This window comes from Cervus canadensis, chromosome 5 (genome assembly GCF_019320065.1).
Source record: "Cervus canadensis isolate Bull #8, Minnesota chromosome 5, ASM1932006v1, whole genome shotgun sequence".
Lineage (NCBI taxonomy): Eukaryota > Metazoa > Chordata > Mammalia > Artiodactyla > Cervidae > Cervus > Cervus canadensis.
In genome coordinates this window covers 8,977,333-8,995,949 of record NC_057390.1, presented here as the reverse complement: position 1 = coordinate 8,995,949, position 18,617 = coordinate 8,977,333, and the positions used below count along the sequence as shown (strand labels likewise).

The 18,617-nt window shown below is 49.7% G+C and overlaps 1 protein-coding gene and 1 long non-coding RNA gene across 2 annotated transcripts in view; both read left to right on the top strand.

The window, feature by feature from the left end:
- Positions 1-143: 143 nt before the first annotated feature.
- On the top strand, positions 144-2,481 carry LOC122441459. The gene is made up of 3 exons (XR_006269370.1): positions 144-280; positions 1,114-1,992; positions 2,326-2,481. It is a non-coding gene; the product is annotated as an uncharacterized LOC122441459 (long non-coding RNA).
- A 1,921-nt stretch (positions 2,482-4,402) lies between these two features.
- Positions 4,403-18,617, top strand: part of TGFBRAP1 (transforming growth factor beta receptor associated protein 1) — a 32,050-nt gene continuing 17,835 nt past the window's right edge. The window contains exons 1-4 of the mRNA XM_043468058.1: positions 4,403-4,541; positions 11,495-12,195; positions 14,688-14,882; positions 17,298-17,452. Of these exons, the coding sequence (XP_043323993.1) occupies positions 11,508-12,195; positions 14,688-14,882; positions 17,298-17,452 (1,038 nt within the window). The 5' untranslated portion in view covers positions 4,403-4,541; positions 11,495-11,507. The remainder of the gene's footprint in view (positions 4,542-11,494; positions 12,196-14,687; positions 14,883-17,297; positions 17,453-18,617) is intronic.

Sequence of the window (18,617 nt, the reverse complement as noted above, 5' to 3'; positions counted from 1 at the left end):
GTGCCGCGCGTCGCGCTCCGCCTCTCCGGGCAGGCTAGGGTGCTGGGCGGGCTCTAACCGGAGAATATCCCCGGGGGCATAAAGAAGTGAAAGCGCTCCCTGCCGGGGACACTGGCGTTTCCAGTCTGGCAGGAAGAGAGGGAAAGGCGAAGTTCACGAGCCACGATTGGCCGCGCCTGGTCGCGCCTCGTATGACGTCAGAGACAGAGACCAATGGGAGTCCAAGGGCAGCCTCGCGGGAAGACGGCAAGGGAGGCCGGTGAAAGTTGGTCTAAATATGGTGAGTAGTGTTTGAGAGCTTCTTGGTTTTGTTTTTTGAGCCTTTTTATTGTTTGTTTCCTAATGTTTCTTCAATATGATGTAAGGCCAGAGGCTTTAATTCTCTGGAACCCAGCGCCTGGCACATAGTAGGCACTCAAGTATTTGTTCCCGAAGTAATACTCGGAATGAACCTACTCACACATGAAACTAAGGGCAGCCGAGAAGTGCCGATGACACAGCCGCACATTTGTTTAGTTTCCCCAGCTCTGAGATGGGAATAACGCCCCTCACAGTGTTGTGAAGATGGAGCCAAAGTAGGACAAATCCCTCCCCTGTTACCTCTAGCTACCTGGAAATGTGGCTTCCGGTTCTTGGGTTTTTTTTTTTTTTCCCCCCTGTGGTTTTCAGGACTTAACCTGATGTCTCAAGCTCTTCATCAGCAAAAACGTTTTATGGCAGGTAAGACCTGTGCAGTTTTTTTTCCTTCTCGTATTTTCCAGTTTAAAACTAGAAGTACTTCCCTGGTTAAAACTAAATCCTTTCAGATAACTCTTGGTGTCTCTGAAACAAACGTTTCAGGATAGAAGGAGTGTCCCCAGAGCAAAAGAATAAAATCAAGAGTCAGAGAGGAGGAAGTGTTGATAAGGTTTCAGCACTCTCCCCACTCCAGGGGAAGGAGAGACAGGGTCTTTGGTAATGCCTGCCCTCACTCCATCCTAGGAAGAGCCTTAGAGAGAGGAGCCTCTGAAAACAGGTGGTCTGCTGTGTTTAAATCAGTTTCTGATGCAGAAGTAGGGTGGGGGATAATTTGCCTTTTTAACGATTTTGAGGTGATGTTTCGAATGTGTACAGGCAGAAGGGCCACCTGAAAGAGATTTCTGCCACATCGAAGCAAGGAAGTGACAGGCCTGTAAGCCAGGCAGACACCATGATTGGAGGCTTCAAGCCAGGCTTGTCAGCACCTAAACAACAAGACTGAAAACCAAACGCCAGAGTGGACAAAGAGCGCCTCTGAATTCGTGCTGGACCAGAGATGTGAGGACCAGACATCTCCTGCTTCTCCTCGTCCTGGCACCTTACACATTCGCTAACCAGACACAGCCCTGGGGAAGGGCGCTGGTCTTCCATGATAAGATTATTGTCCCTGGCAGCTGAGTGGGCCTTAAAGTAAAAATAAAGTTCAGTTACAGAAAAAAAAATTCCCATTGTTCCACATTTGAGTTTGTAGACTGAAGTTTCATTCCTGCTACAACAGTATCACCTGTATTATGACCTGAAACTGAAGTCGCTCAGTCGGGTCCGACTCTTTGCAACCCCATGGACTGTAGCTTACCACGCTCCTCTGTCCTTGGGATTTTCCAGCCAAGAGTACTGGAGTGGGTTGCCATTTCCTTCTCCAGAGGATCTTCCCAACCCAGGGATTGAAACTAGGTCTCCCGTATAGTAGGCAGACGCTTTACCGTCTGAGCCACCAGGGAAGTCATCTGTATTATATAGTAACCGAAAATGCTCAGGTTTTATTATGAGAATTTCCCCTTCCTCAGAGATCATGAGGTTTTCATTAACATTTTTATTTGGAGCCTGTAGTTGACAAGAACAAAGCTGAGGAAAACCAACAAACACTGTCCTGCTTGGCGTCGTCACCTCACTGGTTATGAGCTCCTCTGGAACAGAGTCCAACACCCCACCCTGACCCCTGCCTCGGCCGTAGTAACACAGTGCTTACGCTTAGTAAGTATTCAGTGTCTACTGAATGAATGAATCATGAACAAGATATATAATGAGAACCTGGGGTGTTGATTTCTCTCATTAGCAGTATAATACTAAGAATTCAGTTGTATCTATTCAATGTTTAATCTTCATTAATCTTTGAGGCCATCTTTTTCACACTCTATAGTATAACTTGTTTAGTATGGACCAAAGGGATATTTAATAAGGATAATAAATGACTTCCCTGGTAGTACAGTGGATGGGAATCTGCCTGCCAATGCAGGGTGCATGGGTTTGATCCTTGGTCTGGAAAGATGCCACATGCTGCAAGCAACTAAAGCCTTTGTTCCACAGCTACTAAGCCCACACTCCAGAGCCTGTGGGATGCAACTACTGAGCCCATGTGCTGCAGTTACTGAAGCCCATGAGCTTAGAGCTGGTGCTCCTCAAGAGAAGCCACCGCAATGAGAAGCTCGCACACCACAACTAGAGAAGAGCCTCTGCTTGCTGCAACCAGAGAAAGCCTTTGTGCAGCAAGGAAGACTCAGCACAGCCAAAAATAAATATCATAAATGAAGTTAATTGATAATTCCTTTGAAAATTTTCTTTTGATATTCTTAAATATGACAAATCAAAACAACATGAGGAGTATAGAATTAGCCAGGTGCAGATCTTTGCATGTTTATGGATTAGTTACATACAGCTGCCAGACATGTGAAATAGACTTCTGAAAAACTTCAGGAAGAAGGTTTGTAAGTGGAATAACGTGCACGTGTGGAGTTTGCCATTTTAAGAATCTTATGACAAATTTTTTCAAAAAGGAAATAACTATTTCTGAATTATCTTCTTTTGCTCCTCTTTGTTAACACATTTTCACTCCTAGATTGTTTAAAGCAGAACACAAATATTCCATAAACTATTCAACCAACAGAGCTTAATTTTATGTATAAAAAATCTCACCGTGTTGTTGAGTTCTTACCCCTGCTCACTCTGTGGACTTTAGGGGAAGTCTTTCACTTTGTGTCTGTAAATTCCTGTGTACAATGTAGAAATCAGTAGTGCCTACTTCATAAGGATATTGCTTAAATGAGGTCACCACGGTAAGCCCCTTAGCCCTGTTGTCTGGCTGGCAGTCAGTAGTGTCACCTCTACGTAATCTCATGCCAGTTCATGGCAGAGCGCTGAAACGACACGGCAGAGTGGATTCTAGGCCAAGTGGGCCAGTGATGAGCTGATGACCAGTCACACATTGCCCATGGGCCTGGGCAAAATGAGATGGATGAAAACTCGGGTGGAGCCAGCTCCCTGGCTCCACCAGACCTGCACTTGCCCTTGAAGCACAGGTAGCTGTACACTCTGGAAATCCTTTACCCACCTGGAGGTTGGGCCAGTGATGCTGGATCCACAGGGTCAGAACTGAAACTCTGTCTGGGGCAGGTGGGACGTGTGTGGCAAGAAGGGAAGGACGTAAGAGGTCACAGAAAATTAATTCCTAATGATTTGTTATTTGCTTCATTTGACTCTTTGAGGGGTCATTTGTTTTCCTCCCTTAGAAACAGAAGGCTGCAGAGTAGTAGCTGGTATCTGCCTCTAGATTGGGGACGACATCTTTGTTTTATATTCTCCAGGGGCTGGAGGAAAGCTGAGGTCTTGGGGGCCTCTTAAAGTCAGGAAGATCATTGAGAAAATTGGGCTTTTTATATGCTGATAATTGCGCACTAACGGCCCTAGAGGGAATTTTCTTTTTCTCTGTGGAACTGGAGTTTGACTATATGTTGGAAGACAGGCTCATGGATTCATCCTAACCTAGGACTCTGCGCTGTAGCTTGACCCAAAGGGATAGCTATCGATGGGCGCTCCTGAAGGAGTGGGTAAATTGTCCTGGACTCCCTGCTTCAGTAAGGACACCCTGCGAATTCACCGCCCCTGGGGCTCGGGGCTAGCTGTGGGCCTGGGGCGGGCGGCAGGCGGCTCGTGCCCGGCAGTCCATTTCAGCCCTACGGGGGCCACCAGCCGCCATCCACTCACTCCTCCAGTCCAACTACGTCAGGTGGCCGTGCGGTCCAGCCTTTCCCAGGATGGAGGGATGGGTGGATTCACTTGTTCGTTCAGCAAGTACACTGCCCAGCGCCGTCGCGGTGCGAGAATTAGGGCGGCGAGCGTGTCCAGCAGGCCGGGGGGAGGAGAAAGCGCGGCCCCGGCAGCTGCAGCTTTGCCGCGTTACCGACCCCGCCCAGGGCCCGGCAGGCTCCGCTCGTGCGCCTCGAAGATCGGCGCATCTCCCCGCCCACCGACCCCGCGAGCCCCGAGGCAGGCGCTCCGGGCCCCCCAAACCCGGGGCATCCGAGGCCGGAGGGGCGCCCCCCCCGCGGCCCGGCCCAGGGCGGGGTCTGCAGCCGACGCGGGGCGCAGGCCGGACGGGGACCGGCGCTCCCGCCCCCCGGCCACCCACGTGACGGGAAGCGGCGGGGCCGGGCCGGGCCGGAGCCGAAGCCGGGGCCGGGGCCGGGGCCGGGGCCCAGGAGCGCGCGGCCCGGGGCGCGGGGCCCGGAGCGGCCGGAGCGCGGCCGGTAAGCGCGGGGCGGGCGGGCCCAGGGTCGGGGCGGGGGCGTGAAGGGGGTTAGGGGGCGACGGGTACGAGCAGGTGCGCGCGGGCAGGTGGCGAGGAGGGGACTGCGGCCGAGCGGGGTGGTGGGCGCGCGGCGCGGGAACCCGGCGGGTGTGCAGCGTGCGCGTGTTAGGGTCTGGGAAGACCCGAGACCCCGTCCGGGTTTGAGTGAGCTGTTGTGGGGGGAGGAGCCCAGCGGGACGACGCCCCGCGCCCCTTGCCACTCCAGCCGAGCTTGCGATCATTTCGTCGCTGTGGTTGACATCTGGAGCTCCTGCGATTTGAGAACGCGAATTTCGGGCCACATTCGAGCCCTACTGTCTGGCCTGAACTGGGAGACCGGGCAGGGGTGTGTGATGGGAGGCGGGGATTCCTCGCTGTCGCCGTTCTGCCCTGGGACGCAGGTGCTATGGAAGTTGGCTTCTCCTCTGCCCGCCTTCTGTGTTTTAAGAGGTGGCTCTCAAGACAGAAGCTGCCACCTCTGGTTGCTCGCACCTGCCATCACTCCCGCCAAAGGCTTCGGGTGACCATCACCCCCCCTCCCCCAGGCCCTAGCTGGCTGCAGGAAATGGGGTTTCACACAGCTCTTCTTCATGCACATAGGTCATATTGAGTTCAGGGGTCCCAACCTGTCAGATCAGGGTTCCATCCTTGAGCAAGTGCCCGGGGAGGGCAGGCAGCCCTGGAGACAGTGGTGGCAGGTGGAGACCCCGGGAGAACGTGTGTGGAGGGTCCACTGTGGTGTAAGCCGGCAGCCCTGCCCGGGGGCTCACAGCTGGCTGCAGGGAGCCTCGAGGCCACTGCCCCTCCTCTGGCCTCCCTTCTCTGTTGGTCAGCAGGAAACTCCAGCCTTATGATCGGATAGGAAGGAAGAGCTGGAGAGCTGCTTCCTTTTCTTTTTCCTTCCATTTCTGCCAGCCCTGCTGCCTCCGTGATCACTGAAGTGGCCTCTCTGGTATATGGCCTTCCCAGGCCAGGTTCTTCGCTTAACAGGGGCAGAGCTGCTCTGTGGTGGGAGAGGGGGGATGGAGATCTGGGTTCAAATCCTGCCCCTGCCCCTTCTAACTGGGAGCCCTGGGCATCACTGGACGTTCTGAGCCTCAATTTCCTCAATCAAAACCAGGGAAATAAGAGAAAAGATACGTGCAACACATTAAGAGAATGTGCATGTGGCACAGAGCCTGGCACTTAGTAGGTGCTCGATAAATTATGGTCAGTAAACAAAAACGAAGTCATGGGGCCAGAGCTGTCTGGGCTCTGAAGTGGGTGGGCTCGGCTCTGAGTAATTGTTAACCCGGTGAGGGCTTGCCTCTGCAGTTAGACCCCTCCTGGACTCTGAACTCCAGAGTGCACATTTTCTGTGCACATTTTACAAAGACATGGGGGGACAGGTGTGGTGGTAGCCCTCACCTGCAGGTCGGTCCTCTGCCTTTTCTCTTCCACTCGACAGTGAACCTCAGCCCTCTGGTCCTGGAGGCAGCTTGCCCTCAGCTGCAGGCTCCCAGGACACTTCAGCCTCTGCCTAACCCTCCAGCGGCAGAGGTTTGCCTAGGGTCCCTTTCTCCTTCAGGCAGATCCAGTGGACAAGTTTTAAAAGCACAGAGATAAGTGTTTAAAAAACGCTAAACTTTCCAGGCCTGATTTGCAGCTAACCTTTCTGTTCTTACACAAAACATTATGGCTTATTCCTTCATGCTAATATTAAAATTTTGTGATCCTTTAAGAAAACTCGAGGAAATTTTCCTTAATGGGTTAAGCATCTTCATCTTGGCCCGAGCCCAGTTCTCATTAGAAATACATTAAAGTAATCATTTGTGGTGGCCAGGTGTTTGGAGACTGCCCAAAAATTTGGCTGGTACTTTACAACTCATCTCTTCTGTGGCAAACCTGACCCGTTCTTCTTTATTAAAAAACACTGTACTACTAAATGAAGGCAGAAGTAGCAAGCTAATTTGGGGCTACCCTGAGTGAGCTGGAATGCCTCATGCAGAAGGGCAGGAGGAGTCACTGAGCATGCTGTGAAATCTTGCAGGTGATTTGAGGTCAGGATCTTGTCTTGATGGTCAGGTAGCTGCTATTGGGGATTAAACATTCGGGAAAAAGAACATTGTTAAAGGGGACAATTGCCTAGCATCCAGAAGACCCTCGAACAGCCTAACAGCTGTTTGAAAGTCCAAGATTGAGGAAGATGCCCTGGAGACCCAGACCACCCACCTACCCCCCCACCCCCGATCCTGGCCCGCCTACCCTGCCCTCCCCAGATCCCTACTTCACTTGTAACTGTTGCTGTCGCTTTTATAGGATTCATAGGATAGGTGCATAGACACACACTATGTGCATATATGTGCATACAGGTGGTGTGTATAAATGATGTATATATGTATGTATACATACACCTGCGTGTGTGCTCAATTGCTCAGTCCTGTCCGACTTTGTGATCCCATGGACTGTAGCCTGCCAGGCTTCTCTGTCCATGGAATTTCCCAGGGAAGAATATTGGAGCGGGTTGCCATTTCCTCCTCCAGGGGATCTTCCCGACCCAGGGATCCAACTTGTATCTCCTGTATTGGCAGACAGGTTCTTTACCACAGAGCACCTGGGAAGCCCAACTTTAGGTAGAGGGTCCTTTTTAAAATGCAGGTAAGAAAAATAAAATAAAATGCAGGTAAGAAATCATCTTTAGTGGATTCATAGGAAGAGCCTCCTGTTACAGGGCTGTGGTACCCATCCATGCGTCTTTACCTCTAAAGTGGTGCCTCTCTGGTGCACACACAGCTGTGCGGGGCTCTGAAGGGTTTGTTTCATTTTAAAGTGTTGGTGTAATTCTCACGTGTGCGATTCTTTGCAGACACACAGGACGCCACACCCAGCTTGAGGCTGTCCTCATATCATGTGCACATTGTATGACAGGAGGTAACTGTCCTTTAGTTCAGGGAAAAATAATAATTGCTATTATTTTTGGCTGTACCTCTCAGCAAATGTATGTGGGATCTTAGTTCTCTGGCCAGGGATCAAACCCATGTCCCCGGCGTTGACAGCTCAGCATCTTATTCGCTGGACCACCAGGGAAGTCCTCCAAAAAATAAACATTGGTGAGGCTCCCATTTCAATCAATGGCACTTTGTCATAGCATTATTTTAGGATATATTTATTTCTGTCTCAGATTAGGAGTCTCTCTCTCTATATATATTTTTTTCCTTTCTTTATAATTTTATTTTTATTTTTGGCTATGCTGGGTCTTTGTTGCTTCATGGGCTTTTCTCTAGTTGTGGCAAGTGGGCTTCTCATGGTGCGGACTTCTCTTGTTGTGGAGCACAGGCTCTTGGGCACGCAGGCTTCAGTAGTTGAGGCTCCAGGTCTCTAGATCCCAGGCTCAGCAGCTGTGGTGCACGGGCTTAGTTGCTCTGCGTCATGTGGGGTCCTCCCAGACCAGGAATTGAACTCGAATCTCCGGCATTGGCAGGCAGATTCTTTGCCACTGAACCACCAGGGAAGTCCTTTCCCTTTCTTTAATCTTGTGACCTTGAGTCTGTTAGCCAGTTTCTGCATCTAGATACGGAGAAGGCAATGGCATCCCACTCCAGTACTCTTGCCTGGAAAATCCCATGGATGGAGGAGCCTGGTAGGCTGCAGTCCTTGGGGTTACTAAGAGTTGGACACGACTGAGCAACTTCACTTTCACTTTTCACTTTCATGCTTTGGAGAAGGACATGGCAACCCACTCCAGTGTTCTTGCCTGGAGAATCCCAGGGACGGGGGAGCCTGGTGGGCTGCCGTCTATGGGGTCGCACAGAGTCAGACACAACTGAAGTGGCTTAGCAGCAGCAGCAGCAGCAGCATCTAGATAATCTGTCTACTTCAAACATTGCCTTTATTCCGTATTTATTCTTTGCGTGGTGACCTTTAATGCAGCCTGGCCTTGGTGAGATTTAGTTCAGAGAGAATGCAGAGGGAAGCCAGGCCCGGAATAACACAACATGCAGCTCCAGCTGGCTGTGGATAGAAGTGGAGGCATTTGTGTGGCCAGGGTAGCAGAGGCTGAGCAGAGGTCGGGAAGAGGCTGGGACCCTGAGAGGTGCCCACACTGCCCCTTGCAGGGCTTCTGACCCTGCTGGACCATCTCCCATCTTCCAGTAACCTGGGATATGTGGACATATTCAGACTTTGTAAATACGGATTCAGATAAACTAAGCTCAGGATTTAGATGAACTAAGAAATGACAAGTAAATCATTCACATGGGTTGTAAATGTTTCCGTGAAGTGAGATTGTAAACAAGGAACATGCATTTTATGACTCCTGCCAGGCGTATTAAGGGCTTCCCCAGTGGCTCAGCGGTAAAGAACCCGCCTGCAATGCAGTTGGCAAAGGTTTGATCCCTGGGTCGGGAAGATCCCCTGGAGAAGGGAATAGCAACTCGCTGCACTACTCTTGCCTGGGAAACCCCATGAACAGAGGAGCCTGGTAGGCTACAGTTCATGGGGTTGGAAAGAGTTGGACACGACTGAGCATGCGTGCACATCAAGCTTATTTAACAGAGGCTGTGTATCTATTATGTTTCCAGGGTAAGCTGGTTTGGGGAAATGAGTAGGGTTTTTTATAAATATTTTTAAATTAATATTTTATATATTGAAAAGAACATTTACAATTCACATGAGATGTAGAGAGTAGTAATAAAAGCAACTCAGTGTAGGGAAGCAGACATGACTAATAGCTTTGAGATCAGCTTCTGCCCACTCACATCCTATCCTCCTTGGGTTTCTGTTCTTTATTCCCTTACTTTTCTTTATGATCTCACTATGTAGGGCTGAAACTCTGAATATTACATTAGTTGGGACTTCCATGTTTCTGCATCTCACAAGGCCTGAGGTATCAGGCCAAATATAGCATCTGCAGCTCCCCTTTCCAGGGAAGTTTACCGAGTCATGGGTGGGCCTCAGTGCATCCCCTCACTGCTGTGTGGTGCTCCATCCATCCATCCTTGTGGAGTTTCCATTTCCTACCAGCTGCAAACAGAACTGCTGCTAGCTTCCTTGTTCATGTCCTGCTGAACATCAGTGAGGCCAAAAGGAGAATCCCTGGCTCCCCAGTTGCCAAGGGCTTCCTCCATCACCCACATGGTCTGGCCAGCCCAGAAGCCTCCATCAGCAGCAGGGACATGCCCATGGATCCAGATTCTTGCAAACCCCCAGCGTCATCAGACTTGGGAGGTATTGTCTATTTGATGGGAATGAAATGAAGTCTGCTTGTAGCTACAGTTTGCAATTACACGTGGTTCTGCAGGTTGATCTCTCCCCCATGGCTGTTGACCATCGTGTTTTCTCTTCTGAATGTGAGCCCTTTGTCTGAGATAGCTATCACAGATTTTTATCCCAGTCTGGGCCTTGCCTATTCATTTCCCTAGTGGTGTCTTTCAGTGGACACACTTTTTAAATTTCTATAAAATCCTGTTTACCAGCTTTTTCTCTTTTATGGTTAGTGCTTTTTGTAACCTAAGAAATCTTTATGTACCCCAAGATCTCAAAGATGTTCTCCTATCTTTTCTTCTAGAAGATTTGTAGTTTTAGCTTTTTTTAAAAAATAACTTGATGCATCTCAAATTAATTTTTATATTAAGAGATGGTATGAGGTAGGGATAACTGAAGTTAATTGGAAGATCCCTTGGAGAAGGGAATGGCTCCCCACCCCAGTATTCCTACCTGGAGAATTCCATGAACAGGGGAGCCTATCGGGCTACAGTCTATTGGATCGCAGAGTCAAACCCGACTGAGCTGCTAATACTTTGACTTTTCACTTTCAAGGTTAACCACATGTTCCAGCACCCATTGATTGAAATGACTTTCTCTTTCCCCACTGAATTGCACTGGTGCCTTCGTTTCTGCTGCTTCTAATTTGTGAAACCAGAGTCCTTTCCAGAGGAAGAAGTAAGAAGCCCAGGCTTCAAGTTTGGGACAGTGTGTCTTCCAGTGGGAGTAATCCATTAACTGACCTTCTCACAAATTTGCTAAGTACCTCAACTCGCCACCTGCAAGCCTTGGAGATTTGAGGCACATCTTTCCTGCTCCACGCCAACAGATTTATTCTGGGAGCCAAAGAACGTGCTAGGACAATGTGCACGCCTCAGTGAGAAGAATGCGAGGGAGTTGGGGGTGTGGTCCCTGCTTCTGTGACTCCTGTGAGATCCAAGGGGCAGGAGTGAACCCCACCATGGAGCAGTGCCCCACTGTTCACTTAGACATGAGTCAGGTGGCTGGTGGGGTTTGGGGGAACATCAGTGATGATCATTTTTCTCTTTTTCCAAAATGTTTGTCTTGTGTTGTCTGTGGATGAGTAGACATGCCCATCTTCTACCTAGAGGTTTGTTTCTGAAGAACAATGTAGGGAGACTCCGTGTATAATGAATCTCAGCTCTGTTGAGAGTTGAATATCCATTGGAAGGACTGCTGCTGAAGCTCCAATACTTTGGCCACCTGATGTGAGGAGCCGACGCATTGGGAAAGACCCTGATACTGGGAAAGATTAAAGGCAACAGAAGTGGGCAGCAGAGGATGAGATAGTTAGAAAGCATCACTAACCCAATGAACATGAGAGTGAGCCAACTCAGATAGTGGAGGACAGGGGAGCCTGGCATGCTGCAGTCCTTGGGTTCAAAAAGAGTCAGACTTGACTTAGCAGCTGAATGACTGTTGAAGAGAGTTGGCAGTTACTTACAGGCACGTGTGTGCTCTCCTGGCAGGGTCTCTTTTGCCTGCGGGAGGAGGCCAAGTCAGAAGTCTTTCTTGCAGTATTTTTCACAAGTGTCAAATGATTTCCTTTCTCTGAAGTTACAACTGGGAATTGATGTTTATTTGTCACGCCCGGAATGGTTCTATCCATCGCTCGTTCCTCTAACCTCCCTTTCCTTTCCCATCCCTCAGAGCCGCCGCCAGCATGATGAGCACCAAGGCCTTCACCCTGGTCCCCGCCATCGAGCGGGAGCAGCTGCTGGGCGACCGGGACCGGGGGTCGCTGGAGTGTGTGGAGTGCTGCGGCCGGAACCTCTACGTGGGCACCAGCGACTGCTTCGTGTACCACTTCCTGCTGGAGGAGAAGCCCTTGCCCGGCGGGTCGGCCACGTTCACGGCCACCAGGCAGCTGCACAGACACCTGGGTTTCAAGAAGGCGGTGAGCGAGCTGCGGGCCGCGTCGGCGCTCAGCCGGCTGCTGGTGTTGTGTGACGGCTGCATCAGCCTGGTCCACATGCTGAGCCTGGAACCCGTGCCCTCGGGCGCCCGCATCAAGGGAGCTATAGCCTTCGCCTTGAACGAGAACCCGGTGAGCGGGGACCCCTTCTGCGTGGAGGTGTGCATCATCTCGGTCAAGCGCAGGACCATCCAGGTCTTCCTGGTGTACGAGGACCGCGTCCAGATTGTCAAGGAGGTGTCCACACCGGAGCAGCCCCTGGCCGTGGCCGTGGATGGCCAATTCCTGTGCCTGGCCCTCACCACCCAGTACATCATCCTCAACTACAGCACAGGCACCGCCCAGGACCTGTTCCCGTTCTGCAGCGAGGAGCGGCGGCCCATCGTCAAGAGGATCGGGAGACAGGAGTTCCTCCTGGCGGGCCCTGGGGGACTGGGTGAGCAGGGCGCCCAGGTGCCTCCACTAACCTTGCCACTCTCTGCCCAGTCTCTCCACCTCTGTCCCTGCATTCACACTGAGGTTGGAGAGCGAGGTTGTGGTTGTGAAAAGCAGATACTCGTGGACTGTGTTTGCCGACGTTGAGGCAAGAGGCAAACAACCGCATGCCCAGTGTTTGCTCAGTTTTCATTAGATCGTTTTGTGAGTGTGGGTTTCATGGCACAAGAATAGGCCAATCATAGCATCACCTATTTTGTGCTAAAGTAGAGCCTGAGGGACTGACTGCTCAAGTGGCTCAGTGGTGAAGAACCTGCCTGCCATACAGGAGCCCCAGGATATGCAGGTTCGATCCCTGGGTCGGGAAGATCCTGGAGAGGGAAGTGGCAACCCGCTCCAGTGTTCTTGCTTGGGAAGTCCCATGGACAGAGGAGCCTGGTGGGCTACAGGCCTTGGGGTCGCGAAGAGTCGGACACGACTGAACACAGTATAAAGTAGAGCCTGAAGATGGCTCCAGAGAGAATTCCTGTAAGGGGATAAGTGCAAAAATGAGAATCTATAAGACTTCCTTATAGGATTTTCTACTGTGTATGGGTTTCCACCTGGTCTATGTTTATTCTCCATTCTAAAAAGGAGTTGAGGGAGCTTACTTCTAGATATTTTGAAGTGTGGAGGTTCCAAGGTCATGTCCCTTATTTTCTCTTATTGACTGTAGTTTCATCCCACCAAAAGCATCTAGTTTAGCCACTAGCTTCTTGGAAGGGCTTTCTTTGTTTCCTGTGGCCTTTCTAGTTCTCACCATCACCCCCTGAGAATCGTAGCTGGAAGCATCACTGGTGGTCGTAGTCATGGATGACACGTGTAGTGTCAGGCAGGGCTTTGTTTCCTGCAAACGGGGAATTAGTATGATAGGTTTTCCAAATCAACTGTTTTTTGTTTGCTTTGTAGATATCCCCACACCTGATTCAGGAGTCAGAAAACTCAGACACCACTTAAGGCAGTTAGTGCTTTAAGTACAAAGTAGATAAACCATCAGTGAATGTGGATGTTATCATTGACAAACACTCAACAGCAGACTGTCTTGAATTGCAAAGTTAGCTGTACCCCTGTATCAGAGAGAACCAGAATTACACCTGACCTCTCAGTGGTGGCAGGGGGGCGGGGTGGGGCAGGCGGTGCGGGACGACACTTACACACGGGACATCTTGTCGAGTGGCCTGTGTACAGTAGGTGCTCAATAAGTATCTGAACGAATGCGTTCAGTGTGGAGTGAATGTCTAGGGAAAAGCTGGTACTTAGAGACGCAAACCTATGGGAGGACTGGATGTGGCAGAAAGCTTGTGAAGCTTCTTAAATTGTGTGGAATTCTCTCTTCCCCATTTTTGAGGACATGAGCCGTGTACACCTTCATGTGGGTGCATGTACACTTTTTTTTTATATGGCTATGCTGGGTTTTCATTGCTGCAAAGGCTTTTCTTGTTGCAGTGAGCAGGGGCGGCTCTTTAATTGTGGTTTGCAGGCTTCTCACTGCGGTGGCTTCTCTTGTTGCAGAGCACGTGCTCTAGAGCGTGTGGGTTTCGGTAGTGAGAGCTTGCGAGCTTAGTTGCTCCAAGGCATGTGGGATCTTCCCAGATTGGGGATGAAACCCTGTCTCTTGCCGTGGCAGGTGGATTTTTTACCACCTGAGTCACCAGGGAAGACCCATGTGCATGTTTTTTAACCTTATGTTTAATTCAGTTCAGCTCAGTCACTCAGTCGTGTCCAACTCTTTGCGACCCCACGGACTGCAGCACACCAGGCTTCCCTGTCCATCACCAACTCCCGGAGCTTGCTCAAATTCATGTCCATCGAGTTGGTGATGCCATCCAACCATCTCATCCCCTGTCGTTCTCTTTTCCTCCTGCCTTCAATCTTTCCCAGCATCATGGTCTTTTCCATTGAGTCAGTTCTTCATGTCAGGTGGCCAAAGTATTGGAGCTTCAGCTTCAGCATCAGTCCTTCCAGTGAATATTCAGGACTGATCTCCTTTAGGATGGACTCGTTGGATCTCCTTGTAGTCCAAGGGACTCTCAAGAGTCTTCTCCAACACCACAGTTCAAAAGCATCAATTCTTTGGCACTCAGCTTTCCTTATAGTCCAACTCTCACATCCATACATGACCACTGGAAAAACCATAGCCTTGACTAGACAGACCTTTGTTGGCAAAGTAATGTCTCTGCTTGTTAATATGCTGTCTAGGTTGTTCATAGCTTTTCTTCCAAGGAATAAGCATCTTTTAATTTTATGTTTAATTAGAAGGAGGTATAAGGTGGACATTCTGGGGAGAGAGGTTCCCTTCATGAGAACAGATATGAGGGTCTTCTGTCCATACAGCCTGGTATATCATCTCTCCCACCCTGAAATGTGATGAAGGGGACAGGTATTCACCTCTGCAGAAAACAGGCAAGCAAACCACAGCTCTCTGAAGCCCCCCGACGCTTCCTGTTTTCCCAGGCATGTTTGCCACGGTGGCTGGGATCTCTCAACGTGCACCTGTTCGCTGGTCGGAGAATGTGATCGGAGCGGCCGTCTGCTTCCCGTACGTCGTCGCCTTGGATGACGAGTTCATCACCGTGCATAGCATGCTGGATCAGCAGCAGAAGCAGACCCTGCCCTTTAAGGAAGGCCACATCCTCCAGGATTTTGAAGGTATGAGTTTCCACCGAATTTTCAGGTGTTTTGTGATGGTATGTCTTCACTAAATGCTATAAGGAACCCCTGGGAACGTGGCCTCTTGCCAAGCACAGAAAATCCATAGGCAATGTGTGATACAGTCTTTGAGCTTCAGGGGCATGGAGATTAAAGGGAAACAGGCATTTAAACAAATAGCTACAGCATGTGAGAGCTTGACAGCAACAAATAAGGCCAGCTAGGAGAACAGATTAGGAAGTAGTTCTTAACCATACCAGGGAAGGCTTCTTGCAGGAGGTGGCATTTGAGCCAAACTTTTGAGGATGAGCTGGATTCAGCCAAGCACGTATGGTATGAAAGAACCTTTAGGCAGACAGAAAGGCACATGTGAGTCTGCACAGGAGGGAACCCCAGGTTCCAGATTGTGTAGGTCATTCAGCGTGACTGTGGTGCCCAGTATGTGAGGAGGGCCAGCAGGGGATGACGCCTCAGCAGATCAGGGCAGCCAGGGAGCGAACCACATGAGGGACCTATTGTGGCTCAGTGGTAAAGAAACAGCCTGCCAAGCAGGAGATGCAGCTTCCATCCCTGGGTCTGGAAGATCCCCTGAAGAAGGAAATGGCAACCCACTACAATATTCTTGCCTGGGAAAGCCCGTAGACAGAGGAACCCAGTGGGCTGTAGTCCATGGGGTCTCAGAAGAGTCATATATGACTTAGTGACTAAATAACAAGAAGAACAGTTTTATCATGAGCATCTTCACATGTACTGAAAAGTTGAAGGAGAAACAAAGTGACTTCCCATCCCCTGTTCACCTGGATTTGGCACTGGTTCACATTCAGCTGAGCCGTCTGGAAGTATGCAGAGGAGGTCGTGACACTGAATCCAGAGCCCTCCAGCAGGCATTTTCCCACATAACCCCAGAGCCCTTTCCACACCTTGGAAATGCACTCTCAGCCCTGCCCCTGGCCACATTTCCCGGTTCCCTAAGAACACTGCTCGTGGTGTTGTCTTGAAGCCAAGAGCTCATGTGTATCTGTGCATTCATTGCCTTTGCCCCCAGGGCTCCCCACACACTGCCCTTCCTCTGTTAGGTGCTAGGGACACAGCCTGCTGAGACTTGTCACCCCACATGAGCGTGTCAGCACTCAGCTTGGGCTCAACACGCACACGCACCGGAGAGCTTATTCACAACAATGTTACGTGCTCTGTGGGCTGAGGGTGGAGGCAGGCATGTGGGTCACTGGCACAGGGAGGCTGGTGACTTAACTGCCCCAGGTGGGAACATGGGAAGCCTCCTGGAAGGAGGACCCAACGCAGAGTAGGGGCCAAATCTCGCAAGTGTGGGGGGATGGTGCTGGTTGGCATGGAGACAGAGGACACAGAGAAGACCACCAGGCAGGGAGCCCAGGAAGGGGGGTGCAGGGGCATCCAGTAGGAGAGACCAGGTGGTGGGCCTGGGCTGAAGGTGATGGGTCTTAAGGAGCGGGAAGCAGAAGGAGCAGGAAGATGTGGCTGACCCTGAACAACCTTCAGACAGAAAGACAAGGTCATTCCACTGCTTCCTGGGAACAGGCATTAGTTTAGTTTGAAACGCATCTCCAGAGAGAGCAGAACTCGCTCTCAGTGCTTGGCAGGAGGAGTTCTCTTGTGCGCAGTCCTGACTCTCCTTTGGGTTGTGCAGGACCTCATGGTGCTGAGGGTCAGGGTCTCTCGTGGGAGGGAGGCGGTAACCCGGGACTCGGTGATCTGGGATAGTGGGCAAGTGCGAGATGTTAGCTTATGGTTCAGAATGGCGCCTTGTAATCTTAGTTCCTTATAAACTGACTCAACCTGGAGAGAAGAGTTTTAAACAGCTTTATTTGAAAAAGTGAAAGTGTTCGTTGCTCAGTCACGTCCAACACTTTTGTGACCCATGGGCTGTAGCCCACCAGGCTCCTCTGTCCATGGGATTTGCCAGACAAGAACACTGGCATGGGTTGCCATGACCTCCTCCCAGGGCATCTTTTAGACTGAGGGGTCAAACCCAGGTCTCCCGCTTTGCACGTCTTTTCCATCTGAGCCACCAGGGAAGCCCCAGCTTTATATGAGGAGTAGCATAATTCTTATTGCTCATTTTCCGTGATGGAGCTGTATAGCCTCATATGGATCTATTCAACTGGCTTTAAATTTATCAGCATTGTAGAATAAAAAAAGGCAAAGCATCTTTATGTCTTATACTTCAGAAATGTGGTGTTAAGAGTTTGCCTTCTTCTTATGATGGAAAGGAGATAGGAGCAGCATTAATTCCTGATTGCTGTGGCAGTTCTGTGTTGGGAGAGCTGTGAGGACACTGTTCAGACGTCAGCTCGTGCTCCTGTGCGGTGAACGCGGGGTGTTTTCTTGCCAGCACAATGCCCATTTGCCCTCCAACAGTGTTCCATTTCTTCCCAGGAAGAGTGATCGTTGCCACGAGTAAAGGTGTTTACATCTTGGTTCCGCTACCTCTGGAAAAACAAATACAGGACCTGTTAGCCAGCCGCCGAGTGGAGGAGGCTCTGGTTCTTGCAAAAGGCGCCCGGAGGAACATCCCGAAGGAAAAATTTCAGGTTTGTAGTCAGCAAGCCGTAAGGAAGCATGCCTCCAAGCTGCTGATTAGAAAATGTTAGGATCTAAGGGCGCCGGGCCCTGCAGACCGCTTTGTGTCTGTCATTCAAGTTTCTCTGTGCATCCACGTTGTACAGATAAGGATGCAGGCTGCAGGAGGGGGTCACGATGCCGGCAGAGGCCAAGTCGGGATTTGAGCCTCTGACATGATTCCCATGCTTAATACACCACATTGTATTTCCAATCATGTTCTTCCAGAGTAGACTAAGGGTACTGTGATTACAAATGAAAAGATCCTCAGTGTAATTTGTTTCCCAATGTAGAATTTATATTTGTTGGGATGGGGTTGAATTTTTTAAGTTTCTATTATCTGTAGGAAAAGCTTTGTGAACCATACTCGTAAATCGTCTAGTACTGCCGGAATCCATCTAATTAATTCCCTTAGGAGAAAGCCTGTAATGCATTTAAGAAATGCTAGCTTTAATATCGTTGGTATGATCAATATAGTTGATGAAACAATCGTGAATTATTCTCACATCTAAAGAAATCAGGTTTCCTAAAATTTGCTTCTTGATTGGTTGCAAGGTGAGTTCAGGTCATTCTATGTATTTGAGAATGATAAAGTGTAATATTGGTGCATGCACGCTTCTTACGAACATCTAAGTCACTCATGAAAGATTCTCATGAAATCAGAGTGATCCCCCTCTTGTTGGCCAGATTTTCAGGACTATGTGGTTTGTGGGATGAAGCTGTGCTTTCTGGCCTCCATGGCTTTTTGCTGCAGAAGGTAGATTAAAGGTGGAAAAAGTCAGAACCTGTCATTTATGGTCACAGGATAAATACTGATAAACTTTTCGTCTTTATTCCTTATTTTAAAATTTTTTATTTAATTTTTTTGAAAATTTTATTGAATCAAAATAATTGATTTACAGTGTTGTGTTAATTACTGTTGTACAGCAGAGTGACTCAATTATAAATATATATACATTCTTATTCATATTCTTTTCCGTTATTGTTATTGCAGGATATTGACTATAGTTCCTAGGTTGTGCTAGTGGTAAAGAACCTGCCCGTCAATGCAGAAGACATAAGAGGTGTGGGTTCGATTCCTGGGTCTGGAAGATCCCCTGGAGAAGGAAATGGCAACCCACTCCAATATTCTTGCCT